Source organism: Pelecanus crispus, chromosome 3 (genome assembly GCF_030463565.1).
Source record: "Pelecanus crispus isolate bPelCri1 chromosome 3, bPelCri1.pri, whole genome shotgun sequence".
NCBI lineage: Eukaryota > Metazoa > Chordata > Aves > Pelecaniformes > Pelecanidae > Pelecanus > Pelecanus crispus.
Window position 1 is genome coordinate 20,929,655 of NC_134645.1, and position 27,348 is coordinate 20,957,002.

Sequence of the window (27,348 nt, forward strand, 5' to 3'; positions counted from 1 at the left end):
ACCCAAAGAATTATATAAATTTCACGTCTGCTACCCAGCTCAAACGATCTGAAACAGAATCTTGTCAACAAGCTTAAGTTTTGGGGTTTTTGTCTTCTGGAGGAGATCTGCTTTTCTTTTTCTTTCAAAGGACTAGGTGAACAAGTAGTTGCCAGGCAAACTCTATACAAAACACAGTCTTCTGATGAAGCATTAGACTGTCAAACCTGGAAAATTCTGGCAAAAAATTAAAAACTTAGGTTGAGTTTTCCTTCTTTTAACAGTCTACAGTATAAAACAATAAGTTTACCATAGTGAATAGGAAGAATTGTCTGTGTACAAATTGCAAATGTACTCAATAAAAACGACCACACAATTTTCTTTTTGACTTGATTGTGACTGTGCAAAGCTCAGTCACTGTACAGGATCGTTCTCTTGATTAACTACACTTAAACCACAGAGGTGCAGAAGATCATTAGTACAAAAACTTATGACGAGTATAATAATAGCAGTTCTGAATTCAGCAATAAGTAAAACATTAAAAATTTAGATAGACATACCATAGGAAAAAAAAAAGAACAAAATTATTAAAGGAAAAATCCCTTCATATTCATATTTAAAGAAGTAGCCAAAGTCTTGAATGGGTGAAAGAGGTCACAATATTAAATAAAATTAGACGCAAGAAAAAAAAAATCTGTAAAATCAAGTTTAATACTTATGATTTCTTTATGCTTTTTTTTGCTCACTTCAATTTTGTGCTTAGACATTTTTAAAACCACTTATACTATATTTCATTATCATACATTGTTATCAGCTAATTGCCAGTATGTTAATGTGTGTTAATGGTTGCTATGGCAATTACCAGTGCATTAGTCTAACTGTACATCATGGATAAGAAGTTGCATAATTGTTATTCCAAACTTCTAATTCGTATTTTTAAAGACTTCATGATATCTTTTGGATATAGAGTGTTTCAGAGCAAACTATTTCTATGTCTTTTCCAAGACAAATAATTAAACCCATGGTATTTAATCTCTGATGTTAATGTGAATATTTTTATATCAAATAATAATTCCTTATAACATTTATTTCAACATTTGTTTGGTCCATTCTGTTCTGGAAGCAGCCCTTTTCCGCATCTACCAAATTAAATATTGGAAAAAAGGGGATGTAAACTTAAGTGTTTGGAATAAATATGGAAAGTAGTCATAGAGTTATAGAATTGTTTAGGTTGGAAAAGACCTTTAAGATCATCACGTCCAACCACTAACCTAGCACTGCCACGTCCACCACTAAACCATGTCCCTAAGCATCACATCTACATGTCTTTTAAATACCTCCAGGGTTGGAGACTCAACCGCTTCCCTGGACAGCCTCTTCCGATGCTTGACAACCCTTTCCATGAAGAAATTTTTCCTAATATCCAATCTAAACCTCCCCTGGTGCAACTTGAGGCCATTTCCTCTTGTCCTAGCACTTGTTACTTGGCAGAAGAGACCGACCCCCAACTCTCTACAACCTCCTTTCGGGTAGTTGTAGAGAGCAGTAAGTTCTCCCCTCAGCCTCCTTTTCTCCAGACTAAACAATCCCAGTTCCCTCAGCTGCTTGTGCTCTAGACCCTTCACCAGCTTTGCCCTTCTTTGGACACACTCCAGCACCTCAATGTCCTTCTTCCAGTGAGGGGCCCAAAACTGGACACAGTATTCCAGGGGCTGCCTCACCAGTGCTGAGTACAGGGAGGCGATCATGTCCCTGCTCCTGCTGGCCACGCTATTCTTGATACAAGCCAGGATGCTCTCGGCCTTCTTGGCCACCTGGGCAAACTGCTTGGCTCATGTTCAGCCGGCTGTCTACCAGCACCCCCAGGTCCTTTTCCACCAGGCAGCTTTCCAGCCACTCTTCCCCAAGCCTGTAGCGTTGCATGGGGTTGTTGTGACTGAAGTGCAGGACCCGGCACTTGGCCTTGTTAAACCTCATACAATTGGCCTTGGCCCATGGATCCAGCCTGTCCAGATCCCTCTGTAGAGGCTTCCTACCCTTGAGCAGTTCCCGTCAAATGTCCTTGTGTTGGCCCTGTCACTGTCCTTCGCACTGAATATAACTAGAGCTGATACGGTGTAGTAATTTCTGTCCCCAGCAATGCATTTTCATTATCTTTCTGTTAGCCCCTTTAGCATATAGGTAATGCTTGTCCTGTAATATTTCTTCTCCTAGAAGGTTCACTGGTGGGACCAGATTTCATCAAGCACTGGTTAATAACTGCACTTTAATATTTACTCACCATAAGGCAGAAGGCAGTTAGCCTTCTCTCTAAGCATTTATAGGACAACAAAAGATGCCTGCAAGTATTTGTCAGAATGGGTGTGCCTTTTCTTTTCTGCCTGCAAAGGTAGAATGAAAACCACATACATTCTTAAAAGTAAAACTGTAGTGCTATAAAAGAAGTAAGGTAACTTACACTGTAGGCACTGTTTTCTGAAATAATAGGCACTATTTTTGCACTTCTTAATAAGTCTGACCAATCATAAAAGCCTCTCAGTATCTTTGGTATTTGTACCCAAGAGAAGAAATGACAAGTATTTTTTTTTATATGTCCAGTCTTTATGGAGTTATTTATTTATTTATTTAAATAAATATTAGGAAGAACAAGAAGAGTTCTTTGTGTGGTTTCTCTCACTGCCAACAAACGCTGACAGGATGTGAGAACAAAATGTAGACAAGAAAACTATTCTATTATTCACTAAAAATTATGTTAGTCATATAAATAATCCAGTTAAACACCACTTTTAAATAAGAAATTTTGCACTAGTGGAAAACCTAATGAATGTTGTGCTAATAAACCGAAGATACAAAGATTAAACCTTACCAGTACATTAATTTCAGCTGGAGGAGAGGCTATGTTAAATTACCTGTTACAAAAATTCTGCACATTAAGGACATTAATCATATTCTTACAAGACCCTTTATTTTGGAAAAATACATGTTTTAAGTATTTAACATAGTAAGGCACAGGCTTGTTACATATTTTATTATTTATTAATTAATATAGCATGTATTCAATAATATTCTTTTATAAGTAGTGTTTTATCTTGTTCTTTTGTTTATATCCTGTTTATTCTTTGGGTTTTTTATATATCTTGTATAGTGCTATAATTAAAAAAAACCTATATATTTGCAGTACAATAATGTTCTTGAGCTTTAGTTACATACTAGCTTCTTGTTACGGTAGCTGCTTCATAAACAGTGTACAAAATATAATTCCTTTGACTTTTCAGTCAAACTCTTCACATTTATCCTTGTTCTTGTTGTTTGTATTGTTGTTCCATTAAGTAGATTTGATGGAAAATAGAAGCAGGTATAAGCCACACAGCTCCATTTATTTGTGTACTAATTGCTTGTTTAGTAAATTTAGTGTTGTCACTAGTTTCTAGACTATTGCAACTTCTTTGAATCCTTGCTGTATTTGCAGTTCCATGATTTCAGTTTGTATTAATAGTAATTTTTATACTGCTGCTATAGCATAATCTTGTCTTTAAGACAAAGCACAGTTTCTGAAACTGAATTGATTTTTCATACTTATGCAGGATGTGAAAAATCGACGAAATCCGCGCCTTGTACCTTATGCTCTTTTGGATGATCGGACAAAGAAGTCAAACAAAGACAGTCTTCGAGAAGCAGTCCGTACCCTGCTAGGCTATGGTTACAACCTGGAAGCTCCTGATCAAGATCATGGTAATTATTTTTGGTTTTTTGTTCTTCAAAAAAAAAAAAAAAAATTCACTCCAGTACTGGATTTTTTGGTCCAATAAAACAATCTTAACAGGTATAGAGTCTTCAAAGCTAATAGGTGCTTTTCTCTGTCTTCTCTTGTTTATATTTCCCTTTGATCTTACTTTTCTTACTATTTCCTTTACTTGTCCTGTGACCTCAAATGAAGAATTACGAAATGAAACATTTTTACATTTTAAATCAATGATACAATTCTCTGTATTTCATACACTTCCTTTCACTGTTCATTTTGTAGATGCGATAGTTCAGATGAATCAAAATTAAAAGCTTAAGCAATTTAAATCAGGGTTGAGTACCACAAGACACAACACTAAAATACAGAAAATCAAGAGAACGTTTATCATATTGCTCAATATATGGCCTTATGTTGGGGGAAAAAAAATGTATGGTTACATTTTAAATATGTGCATAAATACATGAAGTTCCCCAAATTAATTTTAAGTTTTTAATTAAAAATTTCTTAATTAGTACTATATTTCGTTTTTCATGACAGAATAGCAAAATTGCTAAGAAAAAGATCATATGTAAATGCAGTAGATGTGAATTTGATATTCCTACAATTTTAACTCTAAATAATCAAGCATTCTACAGTTCATGCACAATCTTTTATTTAAACACTTAAAGCTACAAGATGAAATTTTCAAAGACAAATGCCAAAAGCGATATTCTTGGTACTGTACTGTCATTCTGGAACACTAACTGCACATATTGAAAGGAAATACTAACATAATAGATATAACCCCTCAGCAACCATATTCTTGAAGTTCACTTGGAGATATGGAATATGGAATAATCGAATCAAAATTGAAACTTACATCCTTATAATCTCAGCAAAGTGTGGAAATGAGAGAAATGTGTCTAAACCTTATCTTATGAATATATTGATTAATAAATTATTATTTTTCCTGCTCTATATAGTGGCAGTATTGTTAAATTTGGACCTATTTAGGCCATAGACCTTCAGTAAAGTATTTCTACAGAAGATCTAACTCACACCCAAAACGTACACAGGGAACCTGCCATTTTCAATTTCTTTTCAAAAGCACGTACGTGCTCTGATCCTCAGCTTTTATGAGAGGCTGCTATTAAATTACACTTTTAAATATGAGGCATCACCGATACCATGTGTGTGTAAGAAGGCTGGATTGCTGAATGGGCAAAACAATCTGTTTCCTAGTGGAGTAGATTGTATTGGTGGCAAAATGCCATGGTCTCACTGTTAAATCTGCCTTTGCCTAGTCTGGAGAGTTTAAGGCTGCTGCATATTCTTGTCATTTCTTCCCTTCCCACTGTGGGAAGGAGATCCTGTGTAGAGAGAGCGAGGGTGGCTTCTGCTTGGTTCTAAGAAAGGGAGTTGGCTTTTGTGTCTTTTGAAGATAAGGGGGCTGTCTAGTGGTGTAGGGTGAGAGGCAGGGAGAGCACCCGCATTTTCCACAATTTCCTCCAAATCCCACTGAACAATATTAATCCCTTTTCCTCATTTACAGCTCTGAGTACCATGTGCCCCTGCCTTTTCTTGGGAATGAACTGCTGGAAAATTTTTTTTTTTCCTTACAATGCAGAGATCCTTGAGCTAGGTCTGTGTATGGAGATACTAATGAAATGTAAAGAACACAATTGCAATCCTTGCATCTGAAAGGTGTCATCAGTACTGTTGCAAAGTTCCTGGATGAAAGGACCTGCAGAACAGTGTCCCACAAACTGGTCTTTCTTAAACAAGACTGGAATTGCATTCAGCAAAAGATTTTTATACTCATTTTGTGGATTTAAATTTTACAGTTTATGAGCCTTTCAAGTTTTTGAGATGCATAGAACATGTCACAGGGATCCCCTTTCATCAGCAAAAATCCATAGTTATTAAAGGATTTAGAGCCCTCTAGTGGTGTTCTGCATCACTGTTCATTAATTTTATTTTAAACACTGATTTACAAAGCTCTATAGCGTCATTTTTTTATGCTATATTTTTATTCTTACTGGTTTCCCACAGCAGCTGTATTTCTGGGATTGTTTAGAATCTAGAAAGCATTAGGTTACTTAGAATCTAAAAAGACAACAAATTTTCAGTTCCTATGCTTTGTGGTTTTTCATCTCCTGAACAGGTGAGGTACTGAGGGTCTTCATAATGGTTTTAAGGCACTACTTGTGTAGACCACCAAAGAGAAAATTTTACTGATAAAGAATTATGTGGCAGAGAGTTCAGAGCTGCTTACAGGAAATTTAATGAGCCTGACCCAACTGAAGTCAGGCATTTGGTGGCATGAGAAGTGATAGTAAGTTCTGAGGGATGTGATTTTATAGGCTATTCAAGATAATATTGGAAATATGAATCTTGATGCGGCTGAGAAAACAGAAGAGAATGGGAGAGGTTCTTAACATGGTCTAACAAACAGGTAGGTGCGGACATATTTAAGCTCGTAAGAAATTCAGGAAGAGGAGGAATTACAGTGATCAGACTGGAATATTGAATTTTCAAAGGCTGCACAGGCTTTAATACCTTGAAAATTTGTGGAGGAAGATCCAGAATGCTTCAGGCATTCTTTTTCCTAATCTGAGAATAAGAGTTAATCCCTGAGTTGTGTGATTTGATTAATAGAAAGAAAACTGGATAAAATACCAGAGAACAGAGTAGTTGAGAAAACTTCAGAAAGAAAGATCAAGGGTTTGATTCAGCATTACTTCTTGTGCTTTGTGAAACAGTTTTCATCTTTTTAAAGTGTGATTTTTGTAATTTCAAGCTACTTTATGGTTTGAATTGATAATAAGATCTTGGAAAGAAGTGTTAGACTGTAGGACTGTGTAATAAGTAAGGAACAGCAAGGGAGGTTTGTATGTACTCACCACACAAGGTTGTACTTGAGGCTATTTTAGCAGAAGATACTACTTAAAGAAAATGTGTAGAGTAGTGAAAGGCAGCTCAGGGAGCGAAAACACACTATATACTGATATAAAATATTGAAGGAAAGCAGAAAGAAGATAGGATTAAAAGTGTTTAAAAGGATGTTGGGTATGGCCATCTCCAAGGCACCAAGTAAGCTCATGAGTAGTAGTATTCAAGTAATATTCATGAGTAAATATTCTCAGGCAATGTTTGAGAACATTTGCCATAGGTAGCAGGTGGGTGCCACATAGCTGTAGGTTAATCAATAAAAGCATTTTTTCAGTGCAGTGTGGGAAGGAAGAAAATCAGAGAAGTAGGTGAGTCTCAAATTTGTGGTTTTGTGAATGACAGAAACAGAAGTACATTTCTGTTGGAACAGGTTGATCTGGAATGGATGGTGGGATAACACAGGAAAAGAGTGGAGGTGGGAGCAAAGGAGTGGGATGAGCCAGAGAGAACTGGGATGGATAGACGGAGAGTTGGATCAGAGCTCAGAGATCCAAGTCCAAAACTTTATTGTTTATTAGTTGTCAAGAAAAAGGGAGAAAATAGATTTATTTATATGTCTCAAAGCAGTACATGTGCCAGCATACTTTTTCTCCCTTTAAAAATCTTTGCTTATACATTACAGAAATGTTATAAAGCAGAAATGTGAGGCGCAAACTAAGCTTGTTTCTACTGCTGTTACAGAGCAGATAGAATAACATGTTTACGTTTTTACCCTTCCCTTGAGTTTTTTCTCCTCTTTCTCTGAAACGGCCCAATAACAACCCAGCTTATGTTTTTTCAGTATTTTTTATGTCGTTATTCTTTCATGGAGTAAGAGAATCAGTGAATACATTTAGAAGCAATAAGTTTAGAAGCAATAAGTTGAATGTGTCAAAGTTTAACTTTAGCCTCCTTTGAAGCTCTGGATGTAGCCATTTTGGTCTTTGAGAAAAGATGCTTATAATTACCTGACAAAGAGTGAATTTTAAGTTAAACACTCTTAAACTAGCTTGTTATGAATCACTTACAATTAAGAGGATTTTGGAATGAAGTATAGTAAGCTAAGATAAGCACGTGTCATCATGCTACAGATACTTAACTAAATGAATCAGTGTCTGTGAAAGCTTTTGTTTTCATGCAGCTTTTAATGTTAATTTATGTTATGCTCCATTGCACAAGACAAGACATGTGAACAAGCTCTTTTTCTTCATCTCAGCTTGACAGTTGACAAACAGTAAATTCGAAGTGCGAAGTGGCAGTTTTTAAGGCACTCTGTGAAATATTGTAGTCACCTGACTATCTGTTCAACAGTTTGAGAGAGAATAAAGAATAGTGAATACCATTCAAATATGGCATCTTGTTATTTCTGATATTTCACTAGCTAAATAATATTTTCTAAATAATACGTTGGCTGTGATTAGGTTTTCCTTTGCTCTTGAACAGTAACTTGCCTTGTCTTGAACAGGAGTTGCCTTTGACACTACTTTTACGCCCTCCTTAAGGGCATCTTTATTCTTTCCAGATTTGCTGCCCTTTATCTTGACAGAAATGAATATATTTTTTCCTGAAGCAGGAGTATAATCACTTTGGGATTTTTGTTGCTGTTAAAGCTTCATGGAAGACTGCCTTTTATGATTCCTATCCTCCATTTTCCATTGCTTCTGCAAAAAAATCTAAATTGCAATCTTCTTTCTATTATTTATTATAGTAACTAAGAAATATATTTTTTTATAACAATGACATACCTAAGAAATCTGTTTAAAAAAAAATAAAAAGAGAGATTAGGTGAATTGATTGCAGTCTCTAAGAAGATGTCTCAGTTGAGGAATCTTGTCTCAAAGACAAATGTTTGTCTTTTATAGTGATTGGAAGATTAATTTAGTTTGTATTTTGTTGGGGTTTGTATATTTGGTGGTTTTGTTTTGTTTAAAATAACTGAGAGCCCAGTTCACAGAATCACAGAATTGTTGGGGTTGGGAGGGACCTCTTGAGATCATCTGGTCAAGCAGGGCCAGCTAAAGCAGGTCATCCAGGACCATGTCCAGATGGGTTTTGATTATTTGATTATCTCCAAGGATGAAGTCTCCACTACTTCTCTGGCAACCTGTTACACTGTTTGACCACCCTCACAATAAAAAATATTTTCTTGTGTTCAGATAGAATTTAATGTTTTTTAACTTGTGTCCATTGCCTCTTGTCCTGTCACCGGGCACCACTGAGAAGAGTCTGGCTCCCTCTTCTTCATTCCCTCCCACCAGGTATTTATACTCATAAATGAGATTGCCCCCTGAACCTTCTCTTCTCCAGGCCCTTACTCATCTTTATGGTCCTGTGCTGTACTTGTTCCAGTAAGTTGGTGTCTTTCTTGCTCTGGGGAGCCCAGAACTGGACCCAGCACTCCGGATTTGGCCTGGCTAGTATTTCTTCACTGAAAGGGTTTTCAAGCATTGGAAGAGGCTGCCCAGGGAAGTGGCTGAGTCTCCATCCCTGGGGGTATTTAAAAGACATGTAGATGTGATGCTTAGGGGACATGGTTTAGTGGCGCACTTGGCAGTGTTAGGTTAACGGTTGGACTTGATGATCTCAAAGGTCTTTTCCAACCTAAATGATTCTATGATTTGAAGTAGAGAGGAAGGATCACCTCCTGGAACCTGTTGGCAAGGCTGTTCTTTATGCAGTCCAGGATACTTCTGTCATTCTTTGATGCGAGGCTGCATTACTGGCTTATGTTCCACTTGTCTACCAGGACCTCCAGGTCCTTCTCTGCCGAGCTGGTTTCCAGCTGCACAGCCCCCAGTGTATTCTGTTGTCTGGGGTTATTTCTCCCCAGGTGCAGGACTGCATTTACCCTTGTTGAACTTCACGAGATTCCTCTCAGTGCAATTCTCCAGCCTGTTGAGTTCCCTCTGAATGGCAGCACAGCCAGCTGGTACATCAGCTGTTCTTTCCAGTTTTGTGTCATCTGCAGACTTGCTGTGGGTGTACTGTGTTGCATTACCCAGGTCATAAATGGATGTTAAACAGCATTGGCTCCAATATCCCTGTAGACCCCAGTATGCCCTGGGGTACTGCCCTACAGCACCCGTATTAATCTCCCTGCATATCTTGACCTATAAGTTCTGAACTGGCTCCTGAACCATCCCAAGGCAGTTCTCCATGCATTCCAGCTGCTCTCACATAAAGGGCAACTCTTCCTCATAATCTTCCCAGCCTGTCCTTCCTAAAAAACATGTATCCATCCATTGCAATACTCCAGTCATGAGTTATCCCACCATGTTTCCATGATCCCAATGAGGATTGTAGCCCTGTAACTGCACTCAGACTTCTAAGTTCTCCCCTTTTCCTTCCCCTACCCGCCCCCCTCCCCGAATGAATTCGTATAGAGTCATTTCAGAGAGGTACCCAAACGTGCTGATTCCCTGGCATGGGCATGGGTGTTTTCCCCATAAGGCTGTTCTGCAGGCACTTCTTTGCATGCCTATGCTCAGAGGGATTCCTTTGCCTTTTGTTTTCAATGCTTTCATTTCGTCAGTAGTTGAATACAGTACTTTCTGTGTTGGGGTTTTTTTTCTTTACTTTTTTTTTAAACCTTCCAGCAACAAGACTGGACGTGTGCAGTGGGATAATGGAAAAATTCAGGATCTTCCGCACAGAAAAGACTTACGCAGTGAAGGCTGGGAAGTGGTACTTTGAGTTTGAAGCAGTTACTGCAGGAGACATGAGAGTCGGCTGGACCAGGCCGGGTTGTCTGCCAGATCAGGAACTTGGCTCAGATGAAGAAGCTTTTGTTTTTGATGGCTTTAAGGTTTGTATATGTTTATCCATAATAACATGAGTGACTGCAAAACTTTTAATTTTGTGTCTTATTCCATGTGTCATTGCCTCAACTTAATTGCCTTCTCTTCTTTCATTTGTGTTTTATGAAATTATTTCTCTCTCTCTCTCTCATTGAGGGCCTAGGTGGAATAAGGAGGATCAATGTCACCTGAAAAATTAATGAGCAGGGTTTTGGCGTTTCTATAATTATTTCACAGCTTCACGGTATTTGTACAGTATACATAAAACATTGAAAATCTAAGTGACTTACTCAAATTCAAAATACTGGCAGAGCTGTAATTAACTATGAATCATGTCTTTAAACTTTTACTCTGTTCTCTCTATAAGTAGTACCGTTAGGGAATAAATATGGTTAAGATTATTAGCAGTAAGTGTTTGAGGCAAACTTTGATACAAGTTTTTTTATAAGAATGTAAAAGTTACACACAGTATGCCTAGGTTTTCATGGAAATCCTTACAGTTTAGAGTAAATGAAATATGATAGAACCAGTAATTTTTTCTCAAATTTGACTATGCATGAGACAATGACAGGTTGAAATTTGGTAGTAAAAATATATAGGAAAACAAACTATTTTATATGTTACTGATTCTCATCAAAATAGATTAAATGACTTATTAAAGCTTTTTATTTCAGTAGGAAGGCAAGTGCAACTGCTATCCGAACCATAATTGCTATTAAGGCTGCTGATGACTCATGTCAAAATGTTTCTTGTATCTGATGTTGGAATTAATTTCCTTTATTACTATTACAATATGTAACAGAAATCAACAGTATTCCTGGCTGTTCCTGCTCAGATCAAGCTCTCAAGCTGTATTTTATTCATCTTATTGGATTTTAATTTTTTTCCCAGTCTTGTATTACATGAGAAGAAGCTTTAAAAGGAGAACTGAAAAGTTGGTCTTGTAAAATATCTGATTGGCTTAAGTAAACTATTCAAGTCCTGTGTCTTTACTAGAATAGCTGTAGTAGTTTGCCTTCTGAATCTTAGGTTTTGATCTTTAGGTCTCAATCCACAAAGCTGTTTTGTTGTCTTTGAATTTGATGGATTCTCTCCTTGGTTGGAGAAAACTTGACCTTCAAGATAGACAGAAAGGCTCATTTTTATATTTTTATTTGGTAGGATTTTGAGGATGGATACAGAGGGTAAAAATTACTTACAATGGAATATTTAAATTGGGAACCTATTTGTTATTAACACTGTTTTGGTTTATGTTACAATAGTTCTTAATAGATGTTAATTCAAGACCCTATCCAAAACCCTTCCAGTCTTTGACCTGAAGGTCATAGAATCGTAGTCACAGACTCGTTTAGGTTGGAAAAGACCTTTAAGATCATCCAGTCCAACCATTAACCTACACTACCAAGTCCACACTAAACCAATCAAGGGTAGACTAGACTAAATCATGTCCCGAAGTGCCGCGTCTACCCGTTTTTTTGAATGCCTCCAGGGATAGTGACTCCACCACCTCTCTGGGAAGCCTGTTCCAATGCCTGACCACCCTTTCCGTAAAGAATTTTTTCCTAATATCCAACCTAAACCTCCCCTGGCGCAGCTTGAGCCCATTTCCTCTCGTCCTATCACTAGCTACTTGGGAGAAGAGACCAACACCCACCTAACTCTACAACCTCCTTTCAGGTAGTTGTAGAGAGCGATAAGGTCTCCCCTCAGCCTCCTCTTCTCCAGACTAAACAACCCCAGTTCCCTCAGCCGCTCCTCATAAGGCCTGTGCTCCAGACCCTTCACCAGCCTTGTTGCCCTTTTCTGAACACGCTCCAGTGCCTCAATGTCTTTCTTGTATTGAGGGGCCCAAAACTGGACACAGTATTCCAGGTGCGGCCTCACCAGCGCCGAGTACAGGGGCACAATCACCTCCCTGCTCCTACTGGCCACACTATTCCTAATGCAAGCCAGGATGCTCTTGGCCTTCTTGGCCACCTGGGCACACTGCTGGTTCATGTTCAGCCGGCTGTCTACCAACACCCCCAGGTGCTTTTCAGCCAGGCAGCTTTCCAGCCACTCTTCCCCAAACCTGTAGCGTTGCATGGGGTTGTTGTGACCAAAGTACAGGACCCGGCACTTGGCCTTGTTAAACCTCATACAGTTGGCCTCGGCCCATCGGTCCAGCCTGTCCAGGTCCCTCTGCAGGGCCATCCTACCCTCCAGCAGATCGACACTCCCACCCAGTTTGGTGTCGTCTGCAGACTTACTGAGGGTGCACTCAATCCCCTCATCTAGATCATTGATAAAGATATTAAACAAGGCTGGTCCCAAAACAGAGCCCTGGGGAACACCGCTTGTGACCGGCTATCAACTGGACTTAACTCCATTCACCACTACTCTCTGGGCTCGGCCACCCAACCAGTTTTTTACGTAGTGAAGACTATGCCCGTCCAAGCCATGAGCTGCCAGCTTCCCAAGGAGAATGCTGTGGGAGACTGTGTCAAAGGCTTTGCTAAAGTCCAGGTAAATGACATCCACAGCCTTTCCATCATCTACCAGGCGGGTCACCAGGTCATAAAAGGAGATCAGCTTGGTGAAGCAGGACCTGCCTTTCATGAACCCATGCTGGCTGGGCCTGATCCCCTGGTTGATCTGCAAAGGTCAGTCATACAAATCATTAATCATGCCCTCAGCTACTCTGGAATCTATCAAGCAGCTCAGAGTGCTTGTCCCATCCACAGACAATTCTGTTCCTTCCAAAATCTGGTATGGCAGGAATTTTAATTTATTTTGTACACAACATTTTTAGAATTATACTTAAGGAAACAATAACCTTTGTTTGGAAGCAATGAATTTATAGGCTACTAGATTTTATTTAATCAATTACTTGATTGCAATTGCTTAAAAAAAGTTTGTGAAGCAGCTATTTAACATTGTAATTGATAGCATATTATTTTCATTACAAGTCTTTCATGGAGCTTCTGCAGAAAAATAAGCCATGCTCTTACTTGTTACTAAAATGTTGAAATAGCAATTTTCCTTGTCAGCTCCCTTAGCAACGTTTTACAATACTGATGTGAGGGGTGCTTGCAGAAAGTTAATTGTTGAATTTCCATTTTCAATGTCAACTTGGAGTACTCACAGGCATTGTTTTGGAATGATAAGCTGTGCAAGTGTTAATTTTAGTGCTGTCTTAACTGGGGGGGGCTGACTATTAATTGTACCACTAAGTGAGAGAAGAACACATACATTGTCACTATTACTCATTGAAATTCTTTTAAATCCTTTCCAGGCACAGCGGTGGCATCAGGGTAATGAGCATTTTGGCCGCTCTTGGTTGGCAGGAGATGTTGTTGGATGTATGGTTGACATGAATGAGCACACTATGATGTTCACTTTAAATGGTGAAATCCTGCTTGATGACTCAGGATCAGAACTTGCATTCAAGGACTTTGAAGTTGGTGACGGTAAGTACCGCAATACATTGTGCTGTTAACTTGCTGTTGTTGCCCAATTTTTGCTCTGGCTTCCCTTGAATGTGGTGTGCTTCTTGTTGTTTCCTCCCTGTGCTGGGAACTACCCCTTGTCCTTTTCTGTATTTCATTAGTATCAAGCCTTTAGAAAGGAGGCATGTTGGGTGTGAGGATGAGGCAAGGCCTTTTTCTGTGGTCAACTTTGCAGCCGTCTTTTGTGATCAGTCCTTTTGACTATTTTGCAGGGTTGTGTCTGGGGTGGCAAATTCATGACCTTTAACTTTTCATCTGCAGCAGGTCACCATATGATATAATAGAATCATAGAATGAATTAGAATGGTTTGGGCTGGAAGGGACCTTTGAAGATCATCTAGTCCAAGCCCCCTGCCATGGGCAGGGACACCAAATTTTATGTAGATCAAGTACTGAAATACTACCAAATTTTTGTCAAATTAGTGAGAACATATGGTAGGGAGCTTAAGCCAGCTTTAAGGTTTTGTTTTAGCTCTGGGAGGAGAAATGACACCTGATCCAGGATAAAGACATCTGGTACAAAGTTAGCCTCCAAATTTTTTTACTTAATTCTAAACCAGCAGATTGGGTTTTGTGCCTGTTGTTGTAGTGTTCTTGGTGCAGCTGTCAGAGTCTACAAGCAGGTTTTAGTTTACCATGAAGCCATAACTTATGAGATTGCAAAAGATGGCAAAGATTGTGAGGTTGCATCAGGTTCCAAATTCATTCTATACCACAAAAGTATTTTTGTTTATAAATTTAATTACATACTTGTGTGTGAATAGGTACATAAAAGGGTAAGAAATTACATTAATGTAGATAACTGCCTAAAATTTCTGAACTATGCTAATATGAAAAAAATATTTTAAGCTTTAATCTTTCCTTTTGATTTATAGTAGGTACATATATTCTATCACATAAATTATACATCTGTTAAATAATACATCTGTGTCTGAGAGATAAAATTAAGTTTTTTTGAACAGTAAAAGCTGCAAATGATACTTCTGGGTTACCAATCCCTATTCCTAGGAGAAATATGAATCTTATACCTATTAATTAGGTAGTTCCCTGCTTGAATTTTAACCACTACTTCCATCTGGATTTCAGAGTATTTTACTTTCAGGAGTGCTTTGGGAGAAGAATTTTATTTTTTCCCTTCTTCTGCCATGCCGTAGGAATTAGGAATAATTTGATTTGATTTACAATGAGATAATTGCCACCAGTTTTCTAAACTCATGCCCATTACTGCCTTCAGATTTCCATAGGTACTATGATAACATGATGAGGGAAAGGGATGTGTGAATTGGCTTACTGTTAGTGGTATAGGCATAAAATCATCCTGGTGCCAGTTACTAGGCAATATAATCCCAGTGAGGAGTGAGGGATTCTGAGAGAAACTGGAATTCCATGAAATTCTGAGGACAGCCTGTTTAATCACTATTTTGATTTCAAAGTTGATGAAATCACAGTGGTGTAGTTTTTGTGGTACTTGTTTCTAGCTGCAGGTTCAGATTTAAACAGATCTCTGTTGAGTCTGAAACTGTTAAAGTAGTTCCCAGTTTGACATGGAGCCCGAAGGCCTTGCTAATCATGTCAAAGACTTAATGTCAGTGTCAAGCCTCCCTGATTTTTCACAATATCCCTTTAATTCACATTAAGTTCCTCTAGTGTCGTGTTTGTAAGAAAAGAGTTTGCCATTGAAATAAGATCTCCTATTCTGTTTTCAAAGGAATGTGCTGATTTCAGATTTAATAACTCCAGATCAATATTTGGAAATATTATGGGTATTTCATATACAGTTTGGGGAGGGGGTATGTGTGTATGTGTGTGTACATACAAACACAAATATGAAATATCCAAATTAAATATTACTTTCATAGAGCTTTCTTTTGTTTCTAGGTTGGCTTTAGTTTGGTTTTGTTAATGGCTCTTGCTTAAGAGCATTGAGACCTGTCTGCAGGTCACTTCTATCAGTGAATCGTATGCATGCCATGTGCTGCTGCAGACAGAGACGTTTCGCTTCTAGTGAAAAGATAAAATTTCTGGTCAGAGCCCAGTGTCCTGCTTTGAAGGATGCAGCATGACTATAAATCAGTCCTGTAGTTTTAATTTACTAAGGAACAGTGAAAAGGGAATATGGTGCTTGCCAGCTTACTAATAAGGCTCATGTACTGCGTCTTAGGTTGTACTGCCAACAAGAAGAGCTCCTTGGGATTATGGCAGACTACTTTGTGAGATACCATCTCAGTAGTAAAATTGCTAAACATAATTGTATATTATTATGCATTTGTGTAAGAGAAATTTCACACTGTATATATAAACAAGTACACTGTGCAAACCATATTTTGTTTTGTCAACTCATGACCTTTGTGGGCATGAACTGTTTGTAGTAAGTGTTTGATAAATTGGGTCAGGAAGGTCATCTTGTATTCTCAAAAGTAGGAACGTTATAGAAAGTGTTGCTGTCCTATGCTTTTGCCACATGTGACAGACAATGCTAGAGGGTTACTTTTCTGGTGGTAGTGTTGAAGTCTTTCTACTTGTTTAGCTATTTCATACAGTAAAATAAAAGTTTTGCTCCATAGCCTAGTTATGCACATGGAGATTAAGAGCCAGGTCATGGGTAAATCATCTTTTTATATAGCCTCCAGCATGCAAGGGCTACACAGGATCTGTAAAGTATTACATCCAAAATGGCTGGATGCCCATTTAGAGAAGGGTACTGATAGTTAATTTCTATTCCATAGTAAGACACGCAACTGCCTTACCAGCACACTCCCTATAAGATGAGATACCATATCTTTAGCAGATACAGAAGAGCCCTGAAACACCTTAATGACAACTATACCATTGGCAAATCAGTGCAGAATTTCACCGGAGATGGAAGTAGTGCTTGCATCATTAGGACTGGCATGGGTATTTATATTCCATTCATACAGAACGAAAGCTATTGTATAGTTATGATTACTTGCAGGAGTTAGCTACATGTACAGTACCATTCTGGCATCAATTAAATTTGTACTGGCAAGAGAGATTGTCATCTTGATTCCATATTGGCTATAGTTACAGAGTTGATGGAAAGTACTAGATTGAGTAATAACATCAAGGAGAGTTTTACCTGTGTAGGAATTTTGTTCTGGGTTTCTTTATTTTCTTTCGCGGAATCTTCCAAATACTCATTTACATTTTATTTGTGTGTGTGTGTAAAATATTTGCTTCCTGTCTAACAGTGAATCTAACTGTGAGATCTTTTTTTCTGAGCCCACAGGAAAACGCATGGGTAGGAGAGTTAACAGTTTATGTGCATTCTATTTAGGAAGGGTAAATATTAGTAATATTTTAAATATTTTACATATTTTAAATATTCCTGTTTGATTTAGTGTTGTGTCATTTATTCATCTCAGTCTTCATGAATAGAGTTGATAATATTTTCTTGGATTTTGAACTGCGTCTAATAACCTATGTGGTTTATAGCAAATCTTATGTCATTTTTGGTTAATATTGTGAGGATTCACACTGTCACAACTGTTTCTATGAAAACCCATTTTCAAACAACTTGATGTCCATATAAGTTTGTTACTGTTCTTGAGTGATGAGCTGAGATTTGTGAGGTTATGGAAAATAGAATTTTGATTTTTGGCTTTGCTTAAAAACTTTTGCAACAGCTTATGGATGGATTCCTTTACCTCAACAGGGAGCCTAGTATTCTCCCTGCTAGAGCCACTGGGCTTTACCACAGCATATATCTATATATGCAAATATAACTTTCCTAGTTATGTGTTGTATAATACGATTTTATTTCATTTAGTGCTGGAAAATATTTTTTATTATTGTCTGTCATTGGATTTGCACTAGCAGAATAGACATAAATCATGTTGCCTAAATCATCAATGTTATCTGAGAAGTTGATGCCTTGTGATTTAAGAACCTTGCTGTCAAGATAAAAATCTTGACTTGAACTTACGACTGAGAGTGTATGTCCTTCAATTTATCATACCTAATACACATACACATCATAACCAGTCTTGTGTATCTGTAATAAAATCTTCAAAAGGTGGTACTGAAGGCTGATCTTTCATCTTGTGAGCAGTTGTTCCTGTAGATGGTGCTTTGGAGTTTGCTTTTGTCTCTAAAGAACGTATAATGAACAGATATTCTGCACTTTTTTTTTTTTTTTTAATCTGGGCAGCCTAAAGAAAAGTGAGGAACTAGTTGTACTTTGTCCTTATACCCTTCAATACCTGGTACATTCACTTGACCCAGAATCATTGAACAGAGCTTCGTGTTTCTTGTTGATACAAAAGAAAAAATTTTGTTAATAGCTAGATTAAATGAATCTACAAAGTGGTCTGTACCCGTGGAAATTCAAAATCAGGATGAAAAGAAACAGAAGAAATAAAATATTTTCTTAGGTTTTTAGACTGTGATGCTGAACCTGAGGAAAAAAAACCCAAATGTTTTTTTAAAAAGTGCAAAGGAGTCACAAGTGAGTTCCCTGTGCTAGTGAAACAGTAAGAGAGCAGGTGCATACAAATGTGAAACTGATTCAAAAGTAAAAACAAAAAAAAGCCAGCCCAAAACCAAATTACCATAAGTTTCGTGAAGCTACAGTATCATATTGTCAGTTCTCATTATCCAGAGTCACGAAGTATTATGAAATTTTTTAATTAGTTAATTTTAGGGTTTTTTTAATCTACAGCATGCACTTGGTGCATATTTGTAATTTTTTTCACTACTAGCTGTATGGACAAGCACTGTATTACTTTTAAAGTAGTTTTTGATGTTCTCTCAAAATACCGTGACTAATGGAATTTTAGGGAGGAATATCAAAAATAGTAAGACTTGGAGTAAAATTGGCAATGCTACCAGCTTAGCAGAGAGATTAACGAAGAGCTGATTGTCAGACTCCTTGAAGTACTCTTTAGGTTTCTGTGAAGTAAATTCTGTGTAAATTCTTCTGTGTTGCATGAAGAGATCCATGGCTATTAGAGAGCTTTTTTTTCAGAATGATATTTGAGATACAGTACTTGGTGAAATTTAAGAGGTGATGTGCTATCTATGACTGCTTGCGTTTATACTGTTTGGTTTTTTGATTTTTTTTTTCCAAATGATTTTTAATTGGGTTATGGAAGAGAGCAGTTCTCTGATCTTCATGATGTACAAGCCATGTGCTCTTTCATCTTGTTTTAAGGATTTCTACCTGTGTGCAGCCTGGGCCCATCACAAGTGGGAAGAATGAACTTTGGAAAAGATGTCAGCACTCTAAAATATTTCACTATCTGTGGCTTACAGGAAGGGTATGAACCCTTTGCTGTTAATACAAACAGAGACATCACCATTTGGCTGAGTAAAAGGCTACCTCAGTTTCTACCAGTGCCGCAAAATCATGAACATATTGAGGTTTGTGACCCTATTAAAATGTTTCTAGACACATCTTCCATGAATATCTTTGAATTATGTTTCTACTTTTGCACTTCTAGACAAGATTTTTAATGTGATACATTGACCCAATTCTGGACGAACCTTGCACCTGTTACAAATTTCTTGCGTTCAGTAGAGAAGCAAATAATTTAATTATTTGGTCGATGGTATTTCTTTATCTGTGAAATCTGTCACGTGTGTAAACATGAGATTCTCAGAGACAAATTCTACAAGATGTCCTCATTAAGAGCTCCTTGTACAGCGAGAGCTATGTTTGTAAACAACTTCCAGAAATTGGGCATTTCTACATAACAGATACTGTGTGTTCTGGTACACATGCTTTGTGAAGTAATTTTCCCGTAACTAATTGGTTTTGATTTTAATAAATACTTATTGGCCAACTGTGTCAACACTTACGTCCCAATCAGTTGTGCATCTTGATGCAACTGAATTAATGCCTTGTAAGTGTACCATGAAATCCTTCTGAAATTGATGAAATAAGAACTCTTTTTCAGCTGATGTATATCACACTGTAGTATTTAAGAAATAATTTGCGTTGTTGCATAGGTACATGTATGATTTATATTAGTTGGTTTGTGTTCTGGGCAGGGTTGGATTCACATTGCAAAGAGTTATGATAAGAAAGGTCATTCCTTTGTGAGTGGGTTTTTTTATTGAACAATAGAACAATAAAAAACTCCACTTTTTGTAGTATTTATTTCGCTTTCAAATGGCAGCACGTGATTACAATACATTTGACGATTGACAGCATACTGTTGCAAGTATATGTAAGTCATGGCTGCTTATTCTAGAAATAGAAGTTGAATATTTACAGGGGGGAAAAAGCATCAGCTTCAAAACAACTACATCTTTACATTTGATAGGTGATGAGAATTGATGGCACCATAGACAGCTGCCCCTGCCTGAAGGTCACACAGAAGTCCTTTGGTTCACAGAACAGTAAAACAGACGTCATGTTTTTTCGATTAAGCATGCCCATTGAATGTGCTGAGGTGTTCTCCAGATCAGCTGCAGGAGGGTTACCAGGCTCTGGTCTTTTTGGCCCGAAGAATGACTTGGAGGATTATGATGCTGATTCTGATTTTGAGGTTCTAATGAAAACTGCTCATGGTCATCTAGTTCCTGACCGGACAGAAAGAGAAAAAGATGCCACAAAACCAGAGTTAAACAACCATAAAGATTATGTTCAAGAAAAGCCTTCACGTCTTAAACAAAGGTTAGTAGTACATTTGGCTTGCTTTTTTTTCTTCTTTTTTAATTTTTTCTTGAATAGTAGGAGAAAATGCCAGTCAGGTCTGCAGAGATTTTTCCCTAATTCTGCCCTAAATTTGGATATAACACAGTAGGCGGGACAGTTAACCTTCAAATGATTAAATTACATCATATGCAATATGTGGATTAAAATTAAGCAGAAAACTGAAAACATTTGTCAAGCTATTAGAAACCTGTCATTTTGTTTATTGTGAAGGCTTTTGTGATCATCACATGAAGTGCACTCTAAAACCATGGAGATCCATCCTGACAGAGCTAGGAGGTCTTCAAAGTGACATGGAATGTTTTTTCACATGGCTTCCAAAGAGCTGAAGGTGTTAGATAATCTTTATCTAGAAATGTACATTTGCTTCTTATCTCACTCAATGAATAATCATAAGAATATTCTGTAGCTGACATGTTCATTCTCCCTAATCTTTCTTATGGAATCAGGAGCAGAACACCTAACTTGATGATGCTGTGGAGATGCAAACACTGGGCAGTTATCCAGACAATATTACTGCAGCTTTCCATTCCTTTTCTGCTCTTCTTTACCAAACTTGGTTTGTTAAATATTTCAATTGCAGAATAAATCAGGGCATATGGATGGTATTTTTAAATGCATAAAGATTATTTAAGGTTCCACATTCTTCCAAAGTGACATAGGTGTTTAACAGCCTGATAATTTTTTAAGTTATGCGAGTTCAGATTCCAAGTAACATTTGAATATAGAGTTTAAGCTCAGAATTCATTTAAGTGCTTTTAAAAATGAGCTTGTCTCTTTCTCTTTTCAGAAGAATTTATTTTGTTTTCATCTACACGGAAGTAATAAACTAACTAGTGTTATGTATTAATAATGTAATAAATAAATATCATGTATTTAGGGATAATGTATCAATGTAAAGTTTCTTTGTGTGTGTGTATATATATATTGAGCTTTTCATATAGGTTTTGATTTTACTTATTTTATTACAGATTTATGCTCAGGAGGACAAAGCCAGATTACAGCACAAGTCACTCTGCACGGCTTACTGAGGATGTGCTAGCAGATGATAGGGATGACTATGATTATTTGATGCAAACTTCCACGGTATTGTAACACAGGATTGGTATTTTAGCTGTTTGCTTTTTGGTTTTTTTTTAAATAATGACATGTTTTTGCTTGAAAGAGTTTTGGAAACAGTGTAATTTTCAGGCAAAATTTTTAATTTAAATGTCAGTGGTAGTCCTGTACCACTGAAGTTGAGACCACTAAGTTCCTTTTGTTTTGACTTGATTGTCAGTCTAAAACAATTTCCACATGAAAAGCCATAAATTAATTGAATCCATTTTTAGAACTACTATTGATAACACCAAACATAAAAGAGGAAGAATAAATAGTTCTAGAATAATGGAATAAATAGGAAAAAGTTCACTAAACTAATAGGTCAATGTTTGGGACCATTTGAAAACATCTATACCAATTTTACTCAGCATTTATTTCATGGAATTCCCAGTGAAAGTTTTGTGCATCTTTCTCTGGCAAGATCAGCTCCGTAAGCACTCACTCTTCAATGCTTAAAAGAAAAAATACTTGTCTTTTGCGTGTAATCTCCTCTTTCTAAAAGATATTAGATACTAGAAACTGAGTCACCTCAGTATAAAAATTGTAGCTGCAGTACAAAAATAGCCTACAATGCGATGATGCAGAAGCCTACAATACAAGCATATAAGCTGCATCTTTAATCTTTAATCTTTTCCATCTTTTGTTTTAACATACATATGTTGTTGGCTCTATTTTGATTTGTGTTTATATTCTTTTGTTGCTTTGCTTATGAATTGCACTTGAACAAGCCTATGCTACTTTTGAAGACATGACATATTTTCAGATTTCAGAGCAACAAATTAATTCTGAATCAAACCGATACACTGGAAACCAATAGTAACATTAACTGACACTATTTTTTTTTATTGACAGTACTATTATTCAGTGAGAATATTTCCTGGTCAAGAACCTGCTAATGTTTGGGTGGGCTGGATTACATCTGACTTTCACCAGTATGACACAAGCTTTGACTTGGACAGAGTGCGGACTGTCACAGTTACACTGGGAGATGAAAAAGGGAAGGTTCATGAGAGGTTGGTTACAATTTTCTTAAAAAGATACATATTTTATACCCATAAAAGCAACTGAAAATTCATAAATTGTAAATCCACCCCATTTAATGTAATTGGGTTGATGTAAAAAGAAAAAAAACAACAACCCCCCCCCCCAAACCAAAAAACAATTCATCAAAAAACACGAAAAAGTGTAACTTTACTTGTTCTCTTCTCTCTTGACTGTGAAGAAACAGTGGAGTAATGATCTAATCAAATCAGTAGGCACTGAAAAGTAAAATAGCATAGCTTTTCTATGTAATTTCAGGCAATGATCCCGTAAATATTGACTTCTGAACTGGTACAAAGTAGAGCAAAAAGCCTTGTTGTATTTTTGGAACTTTTTGGATTTGAGCAGGCCAAAATTAGTACAACAGCAGCTCCTCTCAGTACTTCACTTTATGATCCATGCCAGAAACTTTGTGTTATGCTTAACATTAAATGATTTAAAGCATTAACTTGCAAAGTCAGTTTTGTCTCTTGGAATTTTACAGAAGACTTGAACTTGTTCATATTTTCTCATCTTCAGTTTTATTTTTTCAACTAAGAAGTCTAGGTTTCATTGAATTTTGGCATTGGTTATGGTGGGATCTGCTGTTTTCAGCCACAAGGCCCTGTTTGTTGCAGTCATGCAAAGTTGTTCTTAGTCCACTACATAAAGTTTACACACCATCCATAAATAAATTTGTCTTTTGACATTCAGTATAAAACGCAGCAACTGCTATATGGTGTGCGCAGGAGAGAGCATGAGCCCTGGACAAGGACGTAATAATAACGGTCTGGAGATTGGTTGCTTGGTTGATGCTGCCAGTGGCCTGCTGACCTTCACAGCTAACGGCAAGGAACTAGGCACATACTATCAGGTGAGTATTTTTTGATGACGTCTTCCAGTGGGAATGGGGAAAACCAAATCCTCAGACTGCGTCTTATTAGAAACTTTTCGTAGAATCATAGAATCGTTTAGGTTGGAAAAGACCTTAAAGATCATCAAGTCCAACCATTAACCCAATACTACCAAGTCCACCACTAAACCAATTAAGGGTAGAGAAATAATTAATTGCATGTTTCCTGGCTTGGTGGCTGGATTATTTTTTAATGAAAGTAAAACTAGAATAGAATCATTAAGGTTGGAAAGGACCTCTAAGATCATCAGTCCAACCATCAACCCAACACCACCATGCCTACTAAACCATGTCCCAAAGTGCCACGTCTACATGTTTTTTGAACACCTCTAGGGATGGTGACTCCACAACCACTCTGGGCAATGCGTGACCACTCTTTCCATGAAGAAATTTTTCCTAATATCCAATCTAAACCTCCCCTGGTGCAACTTGAGGCTATTTCCTGTTGTTCTATCGCTAGTTACTTGGGAGAAGAGACCAACACCCACCTCACTACAGCCTCCTTTCAGGCAGTTGTAGAGAGCGATAAAGTCTCCCCTCAGCCTCCTCTTCTCCAGACTAAACAACCCCAGTTCCCTCAGCTGCTCCTCATAAGACTTGTGCTCTAGACCCTTCACCAGCTTCGTTGCCCTTCTCTGGACACGCTCCAGCAACTCAATGTCAGGGGCCCTGAACACAGTATTTGAGGTGTGGCCTCACCAGTGCTGAGTACAGGGGGACAGTCACTTCCTGCTCCTGCTGGCCACACTATTCCTAATGCAAGCCAGGATGCTCTTGGCCTTCTTGGCCACCTGGGCACACTGCTTGGCTCATGTTCAGCCAGCTGTCAACCAGCACCCCCAGATCCTTTTCTTCCAGGCAGTTTTTCAGCCACTCTTCCCCAAACCTGTAGCGTTGCATGGGGTTGTTGTGACCCAAGTGCAGGACCTGGCACTTGGCCTTGTTGAACCTCTTAGAATTGGCCTAGGCCCATGGATCCAGCCTGTCCAGTTCCCTCTGTAGAGCCTGCCTACCCTCGAGCAGATTGACAGTCCCGCCCAATTTGGTGTCTTTGTACAAGATTGGAAGAAAAAGTAATTGTTGCTGTTAAGACAGTGATTTTTCCCTCCTGTTTCTATTTTCTGGGGATTTATTTAAAGGTTTGCACTTACTGACTGTCAATAGAGATGTTAGGGGTTTTTTTTAATATGTACTAGTGTTTTGCTGTTTTCAGTGGTTATATATTTGTGCATCTTTGATTTAGGTTGAACCAAGCACAAAGTTATTTCCTGCTGTATTTGCTCAAGCTACAAGCCCAAATGTTTTCCAGTTCGAATTGGGAAGAATAAAGGTAAATAATGCTTGGTTTTGTGCAGGTTTAGGACTAAGATATCAAATAATTTTTTTTTTCTTTTTTTTTGGCCATTTGTTGCCTGCAATGTGTTCTTGCTAATGGGTACATTTTTATGATTCCAAGTGTTTGCAATATTGCCATTTTTATTCTTAACTCAGTTTTAAATACTTCATGTATTTAAAATACAGTACATTGGATGAGAAGGGTTGTAACTGATTAGAATTGGCAGAGGATATTGCAAAGTCCTGTTGAATTTTCTGAATCTCATCCTTCCTGATGAAACAAAATCACTGGTATCAGTAAGGTAAATGTCTTATTTGACAAACGGAGCATGGGTGACTGCTGTATCTGCAGATTAGGTTAGGGTTTTAAAATAGCTTTAAAGTACATTCAGACAAAACACTCAAGAAAACTGAGATGAAATTTACTTCCTTGCTTTGGATACATGGGATATCTAAGACATCAGAAGAGGTAAAAGAAGAGCTGAGTTCAGATCTCTGGTCCAAGGAAGTGACCACACATTCCATTCAAGTTTCTATTTCAAATTTAGCTATTTTTAAAAATTTGTTGTGGACGATGCTCTCTTGCTGCTAATCTGCCAACATTTCCCCACTTGTTTTACAAACTACTGAAAATGCTAATTTCCTGTTGCACTGTACTTTACTGTACTATATGTTGAATATATTTCTTGAAAAATATCATATATTCATTATTTGGTAAAGATGATGAAACTGATTGTCCCTTCTGTTGGAATTTTCCAGAATGTAATGCCATTATCTGCTGGCTTATTCAAAAGTGAACACAAAAACCCAGTCTCTCAATGTCCTCCACGTCTCCATGTCCAATTTCTGACTCATGTGCTTTGGAGCAGAGTGCCAAACCACTTCTTGAAGGTTGACGTGTCTCGGATTAGCGAACGTCAAGGCTGGATGATACAGTGCCTGAATCCACTGCAGTTCATGGCCCTTCATATTCCTGAAGAAAACAGGTCGATGTTTGTGTGTTGAAGTATATCAGAGCTAGATTGGGATTATGAAGCTAGACATGTAATAAAATTTCTATAAAAAAAGCCCAAGGTATTCTCTGTATTTATAACATATGTAAATAAAGGCAGCGTGTTTTGATTTAGCTAATATTAAAAATTAATTTTTTTTCAATGTTTTAAAATCTGCCTCCTTTTATTTTGTTTCCAACCTCTCCTAGTTTCTCTCCAAACTCTTTAGTAGTATATATAGGTTTAATTATTAAAGATAATATGCGAGATAGGCAAAGATCTGTTTTTGTAGAGATTTGTTAAGATTTGTGACCGATTTAATTATTCTATTACTTTAATTTTCCTAAATTTAGTTTAAACAGTTGAAGAAATTTAACTTTGTGTTTTCCTTGTTACCCAAATGTCTCAGCATCATGGAATTTACTGTATTGGTATTTTCTCTGCAGAACAATCGATATTTTAGAGCTGACAGAACAAGAAGAACTGCTGAAATTTCACTACCATACCCTCCGATTATATTCAGCTGTTTGTGCCTTAGGCAACAACCGAGTGGCGCATGCTATGTGTAGCCATGTGGATGAATCTCAGCTCCTGTATGCTATTGAGAATAAGTATATGCCAGGATTATTACGTGCAGGATATTATGACTTACTCATTGACATCCATCTCAATACCTATGCAACTGCCAGGTTAATGATGAATAATGAATTTATAGTTCCAATGACAGATGAGACCAAGAGTATTACTTTGTTTCCTGATGAAAACAAAAAACATGGCCTCCCTGGCATAGGACTTAGCACTTCATTAAGGCCAAGAATGCAGTTCTCTTCTCCGAGTTTTGTAAGCATTAGCAGTGAATGCTTTCAGTTCAGTCCTGAATTTCCTCTGGAAATCTTGAAGTCCAAAACCATAGAGATGCTGACTGAAGCTGTTCAGGAGGGCAGCCTCCATGTCAGAGATCCAGTTGGAGGTTCTACAGAATTTCTATTTGTCCCTCTCATCAAGCTCTTTTATACCCTCCTAATTATGGGAATTTTCCACAATGGGGATCTGAAACACATTTTGCAGTTGATTGAGCCCCGGGTTTTCAAAGAAGCGGTGAGCCAGGAGGATGAAATTGATTTCTCAGAGAAGGAGCTGAGTTCAGATGAGCTCAAGTCAGAAGAAGGAGAGGAAGAAACCAGAGGGGAGCAAGTGCCAAAGGAAGGACTCCTTCAGATGAAACTTCCAGAGCCTGTTAAATTACAGGTAATAATACTGCTGTGATAGTGGTTGTTCCCATTGCTTCACAAATCCTTTTTTCTTCACTTGGTAATTTGTCTTTCAAGGAATACAGCATTTTGATGTTAGGTAAATAGAGAAGTAATTTACTTACAAGAAACAACAAGATTT

The 27,348-nt window shown here is 37.6% G+C and overlaps 1 protein-coding gene across 1 annotated transcript in view; it reads left to right on the forward strand.

Annotated features, from left to right (window-relative positions):
- The window catches only part of RYR2 (ryanodine receptor 2), a 456,789-nt gene that overhangs the window by 279,157 nt on the left and 150,284 nt on the right, over nt 1-27,348 (forward strand). Inside the window, exons 27-37 of the mRNA XM_075706907.1 lie at nt 3,564-3,711; nt 10,231-10,439; nt 13,706-13,880; nt 19,090-19,298; nt 20,204-20,556; nt 21,567-21,681; nt 22,549-22,709; nt 23,431-23,590; nt 24,873-24,959; nt 25,724-25,950; nt 26,403-27,204. Of these exons, the coding sequence (XP_075563022.1) occupies nt 3,564-3,711; nt 10,231-10,439; nt 13,706-13,880; nt 19,090-19,298; nt 20,204-20,556; nt 21,567-21,681; nt 22,549-22,709; nt 23,431-23,590; nt 24,873-24,959; nt 25,724-25,950; nt 26,403-27,204 (2,646 nt within the window). The remainder of the gene's footprint in view (nt 1-3,563; nt 3,712-10,230; nt 10,440-13,705; nt 13,881-19,089; nt 19,299-20,203; nt 20,557-21,566; nt 21,682-22,548; nt 22,710-23,430; nt 23,591-24,872; nt 24,960-25,723; nt 25,951-26,402; nt 27,205-27,348) is intronic.